At 44.2% G+C, this 16,556-nt stretch overlaps 1 protein-coding gene across 1 annotated transcript in view; it reads right to left on the bottom strand.

Annotated features, from left to right (window-relative positions):
- The window catches only part of SORCS3 (sortilin related VPS10 domain containing receptor 3), a 605,369-nt gene that overhangs the window by 415,019 nt on the left and 173,794 nt on the right, over positions 1 to 16,556 (bottom strand). Inside the window, exon 2 of the mRNA XM_070470143.1 lies at positions 6,891 to 6,958. Coding sequence (XP_070326244.1) covers positions 6,891 to 6,958 — 68 coding nt within the window. The remainder of the gene's footprint in view (positions 1 to 6,890; positions 6,959 to 16,556) is intronic.

Here is a 16,556-nt window from a genome sequence, read left to right as displayed (position 1 = left end):
CTGAACTCACAACCTTATCTTTGAAATGATAAGATTCTAGGGTTCAAGGAGAACGTTTGCTATGATCTTTTCTCACCCCAAGTCTCTTTGACTCTAAGGTGAATAGCCATGATTATTTCAGAATTACCAAGAATCACAGTTCAAAGACCTAGAAGTTCTGGTGACGACTTTTCCGTTTCTGTGGACAGATTTCCACAGCCCTCGTTTCACTTTAGATGACCAGAGTTTTAATATGGATCAGGTTAGCCTTTGACACTGCCCGTATTCCAAGTACCATAACATTTAAATAATTTCCTTCCAGAACAGGTGGAATTTTTTACCTTTTGTTCTTTGATTAAACAGACATGCATTTCTATGCTGAAAAAAGTTTCCTGCCCGCACCCCCCCCCCCCCGCCCCCCACATACCTCGCCCAATGAACTGATAATATCTGAAAAAGAGATTACTAGATCTCTACTGGGCACTATGGTATCCAACAGCCATATTTAACTATCAAACAAACTGTGGCTGCATTTTGTATGTAAAATTGAGATACGCCCTTAAGTGTGAGATACACATTCAATTTCAAAGACTTACTACAAAAATGTAATGCAAAATTGCCCATTAATAATTTTATTGATTGTCTATTGAAATGATAGTTCTATATAACTAGGTTAAAGAAAATTTATTAATAAAATTAATCTCCACTGTTTCTTTTCACATTATTGACTGCTGGGAAATTATGTGGCTCCTATATATTTCTAATCAGACAGTGCTGGACTACAGCGCATCCATCTCAATTACAGAAGGAATATTTTAGCCTAGAAGTTGAAATCCCAGCCCAACCACTCGAGGGCAATTTTCCCACTCTGGGAACTTCTCCCTCTTCCACTTTCCATATCATCCCCCAAATTATCTTATTCTGGAGGAATCCATGAATCCTCTCTTGCCCAGCATCAGCTCCAGCACACAGGGTGGATTCAGCACAGGCTCAGGTTTCAGTGGGATGCCCCTACTTCTTAGTTTCACAATCTGGGGCATATTGTTTAACCTCTGCAATGCTCAATGTTCCCATCTGTAAATTGAGCCCAGTGATACCCGACTCTCCAGTTTCCCGCAAAAGATAGAAGACAGCTCAGGTAAAGGAACTCCTACAGAGAAGCAGCTCAAGTTGCATATCATACAATGAACAAACTCTCCGAGCACCTCCCATGCTTAGGTGCTGCAGGGCAGGTATTTTTCAAGGCAGTTGACATGGTTCATTTCAATGAAATTTCAAAGCAACTTTATGTGATAGGTGTGGATATAACCTTCATGGTACAGATAAGGAAATAGAGGCACAGAGAGGGGAAGGAACGTGTTCAAGATAACTCAGTGGCTCAGTGGAGGAAAGTGGACTTGTAACCAGGCCACCAGTCCCAGAGCTTCACTTTTAATTACTTTATGAGGAGGAAGCTGATTGGACCTGAATCTCCTCATCTGGACTCATCTCTCCTCCTTGGGTCTGGCCTCTATAAAGTCTCCAGGCTTGACACACTATGGACTGAAAACACCCTAAAAGCAAATCCCTGGGTCTTCTTAAATAAAAAGTCACTTCCAAGCCTCATTAATTCTACAGGCTTGACATCCCATATGTAAAATGTCCTTTGACTAAAGGATGCCAACAGATGGTTGTGCTAAATGACCAATTTATGCACCCATTCTTGTGCTGGTGGAGAGAAAATATTTTGACCACCCCCAGTATAATGGCACCTAGGAGTTCCAGAAAGAGTGTCACCAAGGACACACGCTGCCGCTATGCTACAGACTGCTTTTAAACAGCCTTTTGTCTATTTAGAAGTAGATGGCTTCTGAATTATTAATTCAGTGAGACAAATAATTATGTCATACTGCAACCTGGCAGGGCGCATCATCTTGTCATGACAGCTGCTGCTCCAGGCGCCTCTGCTGGAGAGAAAATTGAAGAAGAATCACCAAATTCAATTTCAGCTTAGTTAAGCATGTTGGACCAAATCACAGAAATGAAAAGGTGTGTGTTTAATTTAGTTTCTTTTCTCTGCTCACTGTATTAGTAAAGAAGATCATAGTGCTCTAGGCTCTAAGTCTAAAATACATCACTAACAGCAGAGAAAAGAGGATAGGGGCACAGATCCTTAGGGTATGAGCAAGGATAACAATAAGAATTAAGAAGATACCCGGTAAGGGCCCAGGAAGTTGGAAAGTTTCCACAAAGTTTAGGGGCAGTCCCTTTCCTCTATTGCCCCCTCTGCAGGGGTTCCTAAGCTGGGCTTTATCAGACCTGTGAACCCTCTGGATAACACAAATACATACCCACATAATGCGTATCCATAGGGAATGCCTATAACATCTATCAGCCTGTTTCAAATCCCTGAAAGGTCACACCATATATACTCTGTTATCTACAGTCTATGCTGAGTAACCCCCTTTGGCTTGGCCCCTCCTGTGAACCTGATGAGTCCTCCCATCCACCTCCCTACCTAGTCCAGCACCCGGCTGCTCTCCCTGCCTCCTTCCTGGTCCCCTTATCTCCTACAGCCTCACCTTGCCTGGCCTTTGCCCTGTGCGAGGGACATTTTTCCACTTTCCATTTGCCAAACTGTAGCTCACCCATCACTCCAACAGCCATTCAGAGAATCTTGCTTACAAAATAACATCTCCAACTAGGTAGAAACTGCTATTCCAATTCCCCCTCAGTCAGCATGGGGAACAACATCATAAATCACTGTTCTCCCCTCCCGATCCCCCTGCCAACACCCCGGAAGGTCTGTGATAATTCCTAGACAGCACAGAATACAACCCTTTGCATACACTTACCGTTTCCACCCCATGGATCACTGCATTAGTGGATTCTTACAAACAAAACTACACAAATACACAGGGTTGCAATAATCATTAATTATTACAATTAACTGAGCACTCTCCACATGTAACTGTCCTAAATGTTTGCACATTTAATATTTCATTTAGTCCTTACAATCCATCCATGAATTTATTCATCAAGCAAACATTTATTAAGTACCTCCTGTGTGCCAGATACTATTTGAGGTATTGAGGATACAGCACTGAAGCAAAATGGAAAAAAAAAATGCTGTCTTTACAAGCTTAGATGTTAGTGGGTGTAGGTTGAATATAAATAAATCAGTAAGTAAATATTTAGCAGCTAGAGGGTGACAGGTTCTAGGGAAGAAAATGCAGCCCAGTGATGAAATGCCGAGTCCTGAGACAAAGGCCTCAGTGATGAGGTGAGCATACAGAAAGGAGCTCAGACCCAAGAAAAATCTGAGTGTAAGGGTCCTGAGGAAGATGCTGGCTTGTCTGGGGAACAGCACGGACAACGTGGCTGGAGCAAAAGTGGGATCTATACTGTCTCCAATTTACATTCAGAGAAACTGAGATTTACGAGAGCGAAGTGGGTTGAATGGCAGTGCCCCTGTCAAAATATGTCCTAACCCCCAGAACCCACAATGGAATTATCCTTGAAAGAGCATCTCTGCAGATGTAATTAAGCTAAGAATCTGAAAATGAGAGCATCCTAGATTATGGGGCCAGCCCCTAAGTCCAATGGCAAGTGTCCTTCTAAGGGAGAGAAGAGGAGAAGACAGCGGAATAATGCAGCCCAAGGAATGCTGACAGACACCAGAAGCTGAAGGAAGTGAGGAAGGAGTCTCTCTAGAGCCTCCAGAGAGAGGGGACCCCAAAAACACCTTGATTTCAGACTTCTGGCCTCCAGACTGGAAGAGAACACATTTCTGCAGTTTGCAGCCACTCAGTCTGTGGTTCTTGATTCCAGCATCCCCAAAAGCTTATCCAGAGGAGTTAGATAAAGTGCCCAAAGCCACAGAGCTCTTTGGGTGGACAAGCTAGATTTTGAATCCTAGCAATGGGACATCAGGGTGCCCTTAGGGCCACTCGGCCATCTGCTGTCCTTGACACACACTAGTGAATATACTGACTGTTATGCCTGTGGGGCATACACTCTGTCACTTCCTGGGCCTCCAGCATTAAGCATCTGGCCTTGGCTCCCTGGCTTTGCCTGGTTCACCCTTAGAACTACCAAATTTCCTGAAATATGATATGGGCTGCCAGGTATAGCTGTCTCTCACTATAAGGACAGGATTTTCTGGCTTGTTTCATTATTTGCACCAAGCAGACAGCACTGGAGTCAGGCTTAAAGGATCACCACAGCATCACTGTGATAGGGCCTGAGGGGATGGTTTCTGAGGCTCTCATTCCCCAGGAGTCCTGTGTGAGTGGAAACAGGCATGCTTTCACCTACGAGAGGCAGCCTGGTTACTTATACCTCTGCCAGTTTCCACTGAGCAGCAAAATTAGGTTTGGGACATCCTGTGCAAAAGGAGGCAGGCCCCGCGGATATGAGCAATTAACCCCTAAATATTTAATAGAGGCTGTGACTGCTCCCCTCCCAGGAGAGAGGCTCTGGCTGGTCCTCTGCAAACAGGTCAGATAAAGTAGCAGCCAGGTTCCCAGACACTCATGCCCCAGAGCCCTCTGCTCCAAGACCCCAGAGACCCTCAGGACAGGCGCTGGGATGAAAGACACCACCAAGTGAATGGCCTTTTGTGACCGTGTTCTCTCCAGTGTTTACAAATGACAGAGTAAACAGGATGGACACACAGCCCTCGTGAGGCCCACGGATGTAATAAGCAGAGCATGAAGCGCCGACTCAGAGAGGTTGATGAAACTCACTGGGGCCCTGTGTGACTGCCAGCAGCATGGCTAGAATAGTGAACTTGCATGTGAGGAGGTGTATGCAAGAGTGAATGCATGGTGTCTCCTGTCCAGAGAAACGGTCAGCTTCTCTCTGACTTAATCCACTCACATCCTTCTCGCCATCCCAGCTTCCTGTCAGGGTTGATTTATTCAGCAGGCACAAAGACGTAAAGCCTAGGGTTCACAAAAATGCTGTCATTTCTTTTATTTTTTTTTAATTTATTTTTATTAGTTGGAGGCGAATTACTTTACAATATTGTAGTGGTTTATGCCATACATTGACATGAATCAGCCATGGATCTACCTGTGTTCCCCATCCCGATCCCCCCTCCCGCCTCCCTCTCCATCCCATCCCTCTGGGTCTTCCCAGTGCACCAGCCCTGAGCACTTGTCTCATGCATCCAACCTGGGCTGGTGATCTGTTTCACACTTGATAGTATACTTGTTTCAATGCTCATTCTCTCAGAACATCCCACCCTTGCCTTCTCCCACAGAGTCCAAAAGTCTGTTCTGTACATCTGTGTCTCTTTTTCTGTTTTGCATATAGGGTTACCGTTACCATCTTTTTAAATTCCATATATATGCATTAGTATACAGTATTGGTCTTTATCTTTTTTTTTCCATTTATTTTTATTAGTTGGAGGATAATTACTTTACAACATTGCAGTGGTTTTTGTCATACATTGAAATGAATTAGCCATGGATTTACAAGTATTCCCCATCCCGGTCCCCCCTCCCACCTCCCTCTCCACCCCCTCCCTCTGGGTCTTCCCAGTGCACCAGGCCTGAGCACTTGTCTCATGCACCCAACCTGGGCTGGTGATCTGTTTCACCCTAGATATATATGTTTCAATGCTGTTCTCTTGAAACATCCCACCCTCGCCTTCTCCCGCAGAGTCCACAAGTCTGTTCTATACATCTGAGTCTCTTTTTCTGTTTTTGCATATAGGGTTATCGTTACCATCTTTCTAAATTCCATATATATGTGTTAGTATACTGTAATGGTCTTTATCTTTCTGGCTTACTTCACTTTGTATAATGGGCTCCAGTTTCATCCATCTCATTAGAACTGATTCAAATGAATTCTTTTTAATGGCTGAGTAATATTCCATGGTGTATATGTACCATAGCTTCCTTATCCATTCATCTGCTGATGGGCATCTAGGTTGCTTCCATGTCCTGGCAATTATAAACAGTGCTGCGATGAACATTGGGGTGCACATGTCTCTTTCAGATCTGGTTTCCTCAGTGTGTATGCCCAGGAGTGGGATTGCTGGGTCATATGGCAGTTCTATTTCCAGTTTTTTAAGGAATCTCCACACTGTTCTCCATAGTGGCTGTACTAGTTTGCATTCCCATCAACAGTGTAAGAGGGTTCCCTAACAAACACATGAAAAGACGCTCAACATCACTCATTATCAGAGAAATGCAAATCAAAACCACAATGAGGTACCATTACACGCCAGTCAGGATGGCTGCTATCCAAAAGTCTATAAGCAATAAATGCTGGAGAGGATGTGGAGAAAAGGGAACCCTCTTACACTGTCATTTCTTTTAAAGTCAAAACCAAAGAATGAGCATGTTAGGCTGAAAACAAGTTTTAATATACAATATTAATATATTTGTCTTTACTTAGTTGTAAAATATATTTTTAATATTATTTTATGAAAGGAGGAGTCCAGGGAAGCTAGGGACCACAAAAGTCATCACTCAGATCCAATTCTCTTGTGTGTCTATGCCCAGAAGCACAGGCTTCTCAAGAGTCACAGCAAAGGACAACGAGAAACACTCCTTAGGCTGAGACTCACGCCAAGGCTAGCATCCTTCCTATATCAGGCTCCCTTATCCACAGTCTCCTCCTCTTGCATCAGAAATGCTCTGATCTCTCTCTCATTCACGTTTGTCGAGCCAAAGGAGACACAGCATGAATGCAGAAGCAACCATAATGCCAAAGAGAATTGTGACAGGCCCCAAGCAAGATCAGTAGAGTGCTAAGGAATTCACAGATGGAGGCCATCATTGCCACCGGAGCATTCAAGTGGGCATCCAGGAGGAGGAGCATCTTCCGCTCCTTTCAAAACGTGCTCTCCAGCTGCTCAGCTGGCGCCCCTCACGTGAGCCCCACCAGAGAAGCGAGTGAAGGACCTCTAATCCACTTACCTCCAAAGTGAGCTCTCCGTCACGCTTCCCAGGTTGAAGTCATACAGCTTCGTCAGGATAAGTATAACCTGAAAGGGGGATGTGGAGGAGGGCACAGGAGAGGAACGAGAAGGGGGAGAAAAAAGAGGAAGCCAACTTTAGTTTGTGCAACAATATTCACTGCATCTCAAATCACCCAGAGGAGGACTTAGAATTTATCTGTTGAGTTGAGGGGTATTATAGGATCAAGCACGGGGAAAATTATTAATTTAATGCTACCTCGTAACTGGTAGCATTTATTTTAATCCTGACAGTGCTTTGCACTTGAAATAAAACGTGGCAACAGGGATTAACTGGATATCTACAGTTGTTTCCCCACATCTGTCCTCCTTCAAGGTCAGGCACAGGCTGGCTAGTTCTGTCCACTCAGATGGCCACCCAGAGATCAGAGGATGGGCTTGCCTTTGATCCGGAGATGACTCTGACTTACAGACGTGGACCTAAAAGGGTAAGAAAGAACTGGGCCTGATTCTGTCTGTCTGCAGAGGGGTTCAAAGAGATTTCATGTTCCCACCCCATCGCTAGCACCTCACAGCCATAAAATCTTGAACAGGCAAGCCCAGCCACCAATGCTCTGTGACGCTGTCTGTCTTTCTCTGTGTCCCATCCATGGAGTAAGCAGGTCATTAGACTCCACCAGACTCCAGGACCACTTTCCTGACTCCAATTGAAAGAAACCCAGAAGAAAGCTACACATGAAAAACAGCTGGACAGCCCGTAATAGGGTCAGCAGTTTTCTGAAATGAACTTTCATTGGCCAGACTACTCTCAGACCCTTTAAACTTTTACAGCTGAGGACTTGGATCTCAGTCATTTCCCTGCTGCCCCCTCATGCACCTGGACAGTGGCTAAGGCACAATCCCATATATACAAGGATACTAAGTGCATGCACCTGAATCTATTTTAATCAAAACACAGGTGCCTAATATATAGTGCCTGCCTGCACACGTGATAATCCAGTTACACATAATTGTGTTTATCTAAATTTAATGCACAACTCATTTCACTTTTCTCAACTCCTTCCCATTCCACAATTTAACTTCCTCCAGTTCATTTGCACAGCAGCCATTAAACTCTTTCCAGGATAATGAATTTCTGCTACCAAGATGGGGCTTTTGCATGCTAGGTATCCATTTAAGATTAAAGAAAAATAATCAGCCATTATATTGAACATTTTTATGGCATTTAACCAACAACAAGGCACTCATTTTGAGATTTATTCTCATCCAGCACCCCATGGGGTCGGTCAGCACAATTTCCATCTCTTTTATGTAAACTAAGAAAAAATTAGAGGCAAGGATATGACCCATTATAGGTCAAAGAGAGTCCCAGAAAAGCCTGACTTGGAAACTTCAACTTCTCTGCAAGGTCATGGTTGGAGGGTTCTTTAGGTCTCTTCCCAGATTTTGTCCTGTGATGAGGAGTCGTAGGTTGGCAAGAAACAGTCAAACCAAGAAGGACATCAAAGACATGACTATTTTAAGAACAGTAGAATTTACCAAACCACCTGACCTATTGGTACCAAAAATGCAAGTTCATGTGGCCGACACACAGTGGGGCCAAACATGCCAAAGTATCAGAGTCTGGAGCAGAGAAAGGTTTATTGCAGTGCCCTGCAAGGAGACAAGTGGCTTATGCCCTAAAAACTCTGAACTCGCCAAAAACTTTCAGCAAAGCCTAACTTTTCTGGCAAAGGTAAAGGAGGGGCATGGTTAGTTGTAGCAAACTTTCTGGTGTTAGATCCTTTGTTCTTGAGGTCAGGTCATGGTCAGGTAACCATGTTCCTGTAAATTTCTGCCGAACGAATGTTATTCCCTATTCTGACAAGAAACGGCACAGCTTTTGCACTCCGAGGTCCCGGCCCTGGCTAAGAGGAGGCAGATGTCAGTTAGCAACTCCCTCAGGGCCAGGTCCCCAGACCCTACCCAGCTTTCATCGCTGAGGGAGCCAGGCACCCATAACCCAACTGGTCCTCTGGCTCCTCAGGCAACCCCAATGGCGGGGGCAGGTCCTGTAGACTCCATCCAATGTGGACAGCTGCTGCCATTAGGTCACAGAGGTGGGGATGGGGGGAGAGGTTCATGGTCACCTCAAGGCTTGGGATAAGGCCAATGGCTGTCCCCAACGAGGGCTCTGGAGCCCTGCAGGACACAGCTCCCAGACTGTTCCCTGGGGCCCCCCAGCTTCCCTGCTGGCCGGCAACCAGAAGAGCTGGCGGGCACTAAAGGAGGAGGCTGGATCCAACTCTTACCTCACTCTCCACCTAATGACCACCATTCCACCAACAGTTGGCTGAATGACCCACTAACGGTCGCTCATTGACGATTGGCCACTTGTGCACGGGGCTCACTGTGGTGCCAACCAACGGCTGAGCAGAACCACCAAGAGTCGCTCACCGACAGTTGCGTGCTTGGGGGAGGGGCCAACTGTGGTGCTGACCAATGGCTAAGCGGAACCTCGAACTGCCACTCTAACCTCCCACAGGTCTTCTGGTAATTAGATAACTAACCGTTGCCTGGTAATGGGTCTTGAGGTAATGGCACCCAGCGGCAGCCTTGTGCTAAGGGCTGCACACCCCCCCACTCTGTTACACTATTAGCACAGCACAAAAGCAAGGAGCGTGTATCCTATGCAAAGTATTGCACTCCATGCCTTTCCTGTTTGCTTCCTCATTTGTTAAATTCAGGGGCTAACGGAGACAGGACTTGTCCAAACCTTCTCCAACCAAATGCCTATCAATGTACCGATAATTCCTATTTGTTAAATTAATTTAAATGCAGACACACCAGATTTCTCTTCATTTTACTGCTTTCATTGTCAAAATCATTCTTTCACAGTCACTAGGTAAAAACATGAGTGGCTACGTGTAGACCATCCCAAATTCTGGAGAAACTCAAAGCTATGTTCTTCTAGAAACAGTCAGAAGCCCTTTAGTGTCTGCCAGAGCAAGTCAGACTACTTCAGTGTCTTCTGATATCAAGCTTTCTGGGGCACAAAACAATCTCCAAAAAGTGCAAAGCACATAAAGGGAGAAAAAAAGAGATGTTGAGGGTAAGAATCCTACTACTTAATAGAGGGTCTAACAAACAACTGGATCTGAGAACCCAGAGCTGTTCTCATTCTATCAGCAGTTTTACCCAGTGCTTAGACCACTCTCCTTGTCTCCCTCCATCTTCTCAGTCTTTATTATGTTTCTTACATATCTAATTTCTTTTTGGTGTCTGCTTCTCAGAGGATCCAAATAAATACATCCTTCCACAACTCCATGAATTTTATTTCTGCCTTCATAACAGATCGTTTCAATTTTGCTCTTAATACACATTTTTTTTGGTTAGAAGCCTTTACCGAATCCTCTGCCTAAGGATGAAATCCAGATTCCTTAACTGGTATGTAAGGCACCCCACAGTCTGACCCACATACTGTCTCCAGGCACTTTTCCATGGATCTCAAGAAACTGCCCTCTGCTTTAACAGTCCAAGTTCCCAAGGTGCTGCAGATAAGGAAATCCATTCTCACATCTCTGCTTTCCTTCTTTCCTGCTGTATTGTTGTGTCATTGCCTGTGAATAGTCCTTTCATTACTGCCTGAACCTGTCTACCTTTGTTCAAGAAACAGCTCAGGATCCATCTTCCTCAAGTAGCCTGAAGTCCTATTACATTTAAAATTGCATTACATAATTTGCCACAGAGTTAAACACTATCTAGCTTCTGGATGTCACAGGATCTGCCTTCTCAGCTCGATTTTGAACACCATGAGGCAGGCTTCACGTTTTCTACTTCTGTCTCCCAAGAGACAGGCTTAGTACATCAAAGGTTCCCAAAGATCATTATTTTTGAGTCAGTGAAAGATAATGGTGTCTTAGCAGTAAAGCATAGTCTTCAGAAGGGGATGGTGTCAATCCAGTCTATTGCCCCTGTTTTACAGATGAGGAAACAGACAGAGACAAAGTGACTCAAGTTAAAGTTCCAACAGTGTGTGGCCTTGGTCAAGGGCCCAGGGCACTGTTCAACCCACGTTATAAGCAAAGTTGGAGCCTAACTGTCACTGGGGAGCCTGCTAAATGAAGATTCCCTGGTCCCATTCTCAGCAAGTCTGACTTGGTGAGTCTTGGGGAGGACCCAGAAATCTTCATTTGGCTATTAGAGGACCAAGCTTTGAGAAAGACTCCATCACACCATGATTCCTCTCCCAAGTTCGGGCTGCAGTGACACTGCCTTCCAGTGTGGTGGATTCCTGATCTAGAAAAGCATTCCTGCCTTTAAATTGAGCTGAATTTTACAAAGAAAACAGGTCACAGGAGATGCATGAGAAGGATGCTTCCCAACAAAATCACCCCAGCATTCCTCCAGAGGAAAGGTCCAAACACAGAGAATTAGGACTGGAGACTTCCTTTCCCCTGGAGCCAGCATAGAAGGACAAGAATAAAGTTATGAAGAGATGATAATGTAACTTTAGCCCATGATATCCTGTGCCTAGCAAAGAAAACAAAGATTAAAAGAAAGCCCGCCAAACCCTTGCTTCTCTCACCAATCAAAGCATTCCAAAGGCTCTGAGAAGGGAATTACCAGGAAAGAAAACTGAAAGCAGATGCAGAAAACCCACTAACAAGCCCCAGGCTACCTGGGAGAGGACTCAGATCAGAAAGGAGTGAGTGTGACCAAAGAATCACCAGTGGATAGATGAGGAAGGATGGAGGAGCTAGCCTGAGGTCCATAGCAAAGCTTGACATGACTCCTTTCCAGCAGATGTCCCCGGATGAGAGGTGCCAATCCAATTTAAAAAAGAAAAAGCAGGGACCAAAGATTAACTGAACCATTACTATGTGCTAAATACCACACTGGATGCTTCTCAATTCTCACAACAAACTGTTGAGACTGAGAAGACATAATTAGCGCTCCATTTTACAGATGAGAAAAGTGAGTCCTAAGAATTAAGCAGTCTGCTCCCCAATGTGCACAACTAGCAAGAGACTCAGCAAGCATTCCCACCCAGGGCTATGAGACTCTGTCATCCAGGCTTGTTCTGCTCTAATACGATGCATCCTCCATTTAGCAAATGTTTATCTTCCTTTTTGTGTGCAAGGCAATGAGCAAGCAAACTGAGAGGAGAAAAACACATTCCTGCCCTCAGGAGTTTATCACTCAATCATGAATTCCACAAATATTTACTGAGCTCCTCTTATGTGAATTAGAAAGACACCTGCTAAACTCCAGGAATCAGAGAAAGATCCAGAGCTCAAGGCCCACAGGTGAAAGTAACTTTTGTTTTCTTTGTTTTTGGAGAAAGAAATAGGAAACAGAGATGTGTAATGAAATGACAAGACAAATTGTTGGGAGACCCAGGTTTGTCAAATATGCTTTGTCAAGGAGGGATATGTATACCTATGGCTGATTCATGTTGAGCTTTGACAGAAAATAAAAAAATTCTGTAAAGCAATTATCCTTCAATAAAAACATAAATTTAAAAAAAATTTCCTTGGTGACCAACAGGCTACAATCCTAGAGGGATTCTAGACAGAGGAGAAATGAAAATAAATTGGAATTATTCATGAGTAAATAGCACCTCTCTCTTAATATAAGCTACACACATACAGACACACACACATAGTAGTAAAGCCACCTAAATTAAAGCTCCTATGTACAGGCACATATAACCTTAAATTAGCATCAGACAGAATCTCTGGAAGAACATTTGCTCATACATCTCTTATAGTTTTTATCAAATTGGATTAATGTGACATCTCCATATGTCTCATCTGTTAGATTGTGACCTCTTTGAGGTCACAAGTTAGGTCTCATTCAATTTTGCATCCCCAACATCTAGCACAACAGCTGACACATGGCAGGTGCTATACAAAGTCCAATGAATGAATTATAAATGAATGACAATAAAAGAAGGGATGAGAAGATAAAGGTATCTGATAATGTGCTATAAGAGTTGAAAGGAGGAAGCAATTAAATCAGAAAATGTGGTCATCAAAGTCTTCATGAGGGAAAGATTATATGAGCCGAAACTCGAAGTATCAAGAATTTGGATATAGAGAAATGAAGTTCACTCCCTTGCCTGTCTGGCCTGTCTCTTTATTTCCCCCTCCCTCTCTTTCTTTCTTTCATGTTATAATTGGGACAGCAGTAGATAGAAAAAAGCAGGGTGGAAAGGTGCCATTTTCACCCTGCTTGGTAGAAAATACAGCATGAAGGGAGAGCTGAATGGGCCATTAGAGGCAAGAGCAGTCATGTGTTGAGTGCAATGTCATGGGGGCACCAGCCACTTGGAGACACAGTCAAGCTGCACAAAGAAGGCACAAAGGATGATAGAATCATGCATGAAGGACAGAGGAAGTCCAACCTACCATCGACTACGGGTTGATAAAGTTTTCTAAAAATGAAGAGGGTGTTTACATAGAGGGACTATACTATAACAAGAGACTTACTATGTATAAACACATAACATATATAATATTAATATATAATGTATATTATGACTAAAGTATAACAAGAGACTTACTGTATATGTGTATGTATACACACATACACACACATACTATATATACACACATATATATATATATACACATATATATATATATATATATGTTGTCATGTCTAATTCTTTCTGACACCATGGACTGTGGCCCACCAGGCTCCTCTGTCCATGGACTTTCCCAGGCAAGAATACTGGAGTGGGTTGCCATTTCCTTCTCCAGGGGATCTTCCCGACCCAGGGATCAAACCCACATCTCCTTCATTGGCAGGTTGCTTCTTTGCCACCTGAGCCACCAGGGAAGCCTATGAACAAAAACAAGTGTGTGTGTGCTAAGCAGTTTCAGTAGTGTCTGACTCTCTGTGGCCCTGTGAACTGCAGGCAGGCTCCTCTGTCCACGGGATTCTCCAGGCAAGAATACTGAGACTCATATAATTAGTTGACCGTAAGGAACATGGCTTGCCTCTGACAAAACCAGTTGGGGCTGCCCCTGCTGACCACCCCCTCCAATCTTCTTGTCTCTAGGAATCTAACGACTTCTACTGCCCCCAGATGCTCAGGCCAGCCCTCAGCCAACTACTTGGTCTTAGACAAACATAGTACCAGTAACTAATGTCTTTATTTGTCACATCCCCTCTCCCTTTCATTCTTCTGTTCCTACCTATGCCAGACTCAACATAAGATTCTTGGTGATAAAGTGGTCAGAAGAGAAATGGCTCTTCCTTAGTAAGAGTACACATTTCACGAAGGCAGGAGCCACTGGGTCCAGCCATCCGCCTCCTGGATGAGGCTCTCCTGGCATCACGGAAAGAGCACTTGCAACGAGAGGGCTGCACTCAAAACCCAGTCTCACCATATGCTGCTGGGCGAGCCTGAGCAACTTATTTACGTTTTCAGAATCTGTTCCAATTTCCTAAAATGGGGATAATGATTCTCCTTCCCCTGCCAACCTCACAGGGTTTTTGAATCAAATCAAATAAGGAAAGTTGACCTGCTTTAGAAGCTGTACTATGCAAATATGAGTTATTAGTATGATAATTATTCTTCAGGAGGCAAAGCTTCCAAGTTATCCTTATTTGATGGGGGGAAGGAGGATTCAGATACTAGAGTTGCTAAGCTCCCTCTGAAAAATACCCACACGTTCTAGACCCCAGTTGTGATACAGGAGGCTACAAATCAGACATGGTGTGTTCTCTGGGCTCCTCTACTCAGCTTCAGCTTCAGAAGGAAGGCAGGGAGCCCCGGGGGAGTCCTGTCCTCTGAAAGGATAATGCATAATCTGCAAAGTCATAAATCACTGGGACGCTCTCGCCCGTGAGCACATTCAGTGAAGTGAGGACCTTTAATGCCTGTAAAATTTTACTCTGAAGGAAAATTACTTTAGTTCATTAAACCTTCCTGAAACCTTGGTGTCTTTAAATCCATCAGGTTCTATGCATGCCCCCTGAAGTTCCCCCTCACGTCTCACCACCTCATTCCTGACCTTACCTGATAGTTCTTTGTTTCTAGCGAATTAAAATAGGGACCATGGTCTTTACTGAAAGTGATTGACAATGGTAACGTCGTGAGGATGCTAAAACACACTCCTCGGGGACTGTACACAAAAGTATATTTTTCAGTTTCAGCAGAGTCTAAATCCTGGAGTCCTCATCCCAACTCATGGGGTACTCCCCTAGGGAACAGAAATTGAGTATCTGTAGTCCACAGCTGATGCTGGGAAAGATTGATGGCAGGAGGCAAAGAGGGTGACAGAGGATGAGATGGTTGGATGGCATCATCGGCTCAATGGACATGAGTTTGAACAAACTCTGAGAGACACTGAAGGACAGGGAAGCCTGGTGTGCTGCAGCCCATGGGGTCACAAAGGGTCAGACACAACCTAGTGACTGAACAACAACAATAAGTCCATAGCCCAACTGATCCCCAATCTAACAATGTCTGGGCACCAACTTGATATCCCAAACTGTGCTAGGTATGTGCCAAGTTCAGAATAACATAAATGGTGCTCCCTGCCCACCACAAGTTTACAATCTAGCTGAGGACAAGAAATGGTACAAGAAATACTAACTTTATTATCTGGTTCCATTGCATGAAATGTCACAAAACTGCTACACCCTTCCCTATGTTTTAAAGGGCAGATTGTCAACTCTGTGGTTCAAGAAAGAACCTCAGCATGACCCCTGATCCCACCCTCATCCCACATACAGCAAGGAAACACAAACTCTTCTGAAATGTACTATAGTCCACCGTATCATCCAATTTCTGATTCTCATAATTTTTGCACTCACTCACTAAGCAAATATGTATGGAATGTTTCCCACTGGACAATGGCTATGGGTTCAGCAGTGAAGAAAACAAACCAGCTTCTCTGCCCTCAGAGAGCTTACATTCTGGCAAGGAAGACAAACAAACAGGTAGGTAAGTAACATAGCAGTCAGATGATGGTGAGTGTTATGAGGTGGGGTGGGGGGCGGGCAGATAAACAGAAGGAGAAGAGCAAGTCTTAAAATGCAGGGGTAGTCCAGGGCTATGCGCTGCAGCAGAATAAAGGGAGCCCAGCAAAACTATGAAAAACTGATACTCAAGCAAAATCCTAAATGAGGTGAGGGATGAGGCCATGTAAGAGACAGCAAATGCAAAGGTCCTGAGGCCTTTCATATTCAATCAACATAAGAGGACCAATGAGGATGGAGCTGAGAGACAGAGCAGAAGGAGATGAAGTCTGGGAGATCTGGGGAGGCTTAGACCTTGCTGGGACTTGTGAAGGACTGTGAAGGTCCTCCTGGCTCTTACTGAGTGAGATGAGGAGCTACTGGAGGATTATAACAAAGGACTTCAGTGTTCACAGGATGACTCCGGTTGCTGTGTTAAGAAAGGCAGGGTAGGGAAAAATGCAAATTTGGATTGTGTTGTAACCATCCAGGTGAAAATGGTCCAAACAAGTGTGGACAGGAAAAGAAACATGGTCTGAACATACTTTGACAGTAAAGTCAGAAAGGTTTGGTGAAAATTTGGATATGGGGCATGAATAAAAGAGAAGAGTCCAAAATGACCTTCAGATTTGGGACTAAGTAACTGGAAGCATAGAGGTACCATTTTATGAGATGAAGACTATAACAGGAAGAGGATGGGAGGAAAGCTGAG

The sequence above is a fragment of the Odocoileus virginianus genome, chromosome 7 (genome assembly GCF_023699985.2).
Source record: "Odocoileus virginianus isolate 20LAN1187 ecotype Illinois chromosome 7, Ovbor_1.2, whole genome shotgun sequence".
NCBI lineage: Eukaryota > Metazoa > Chordata > Mammalia > Artiodactyla > Cervidae > Odocoileus > Odocoileus virginianus.
This window is presented reverse-complemented; position numbering and strand designations above follow the sequence as displayed.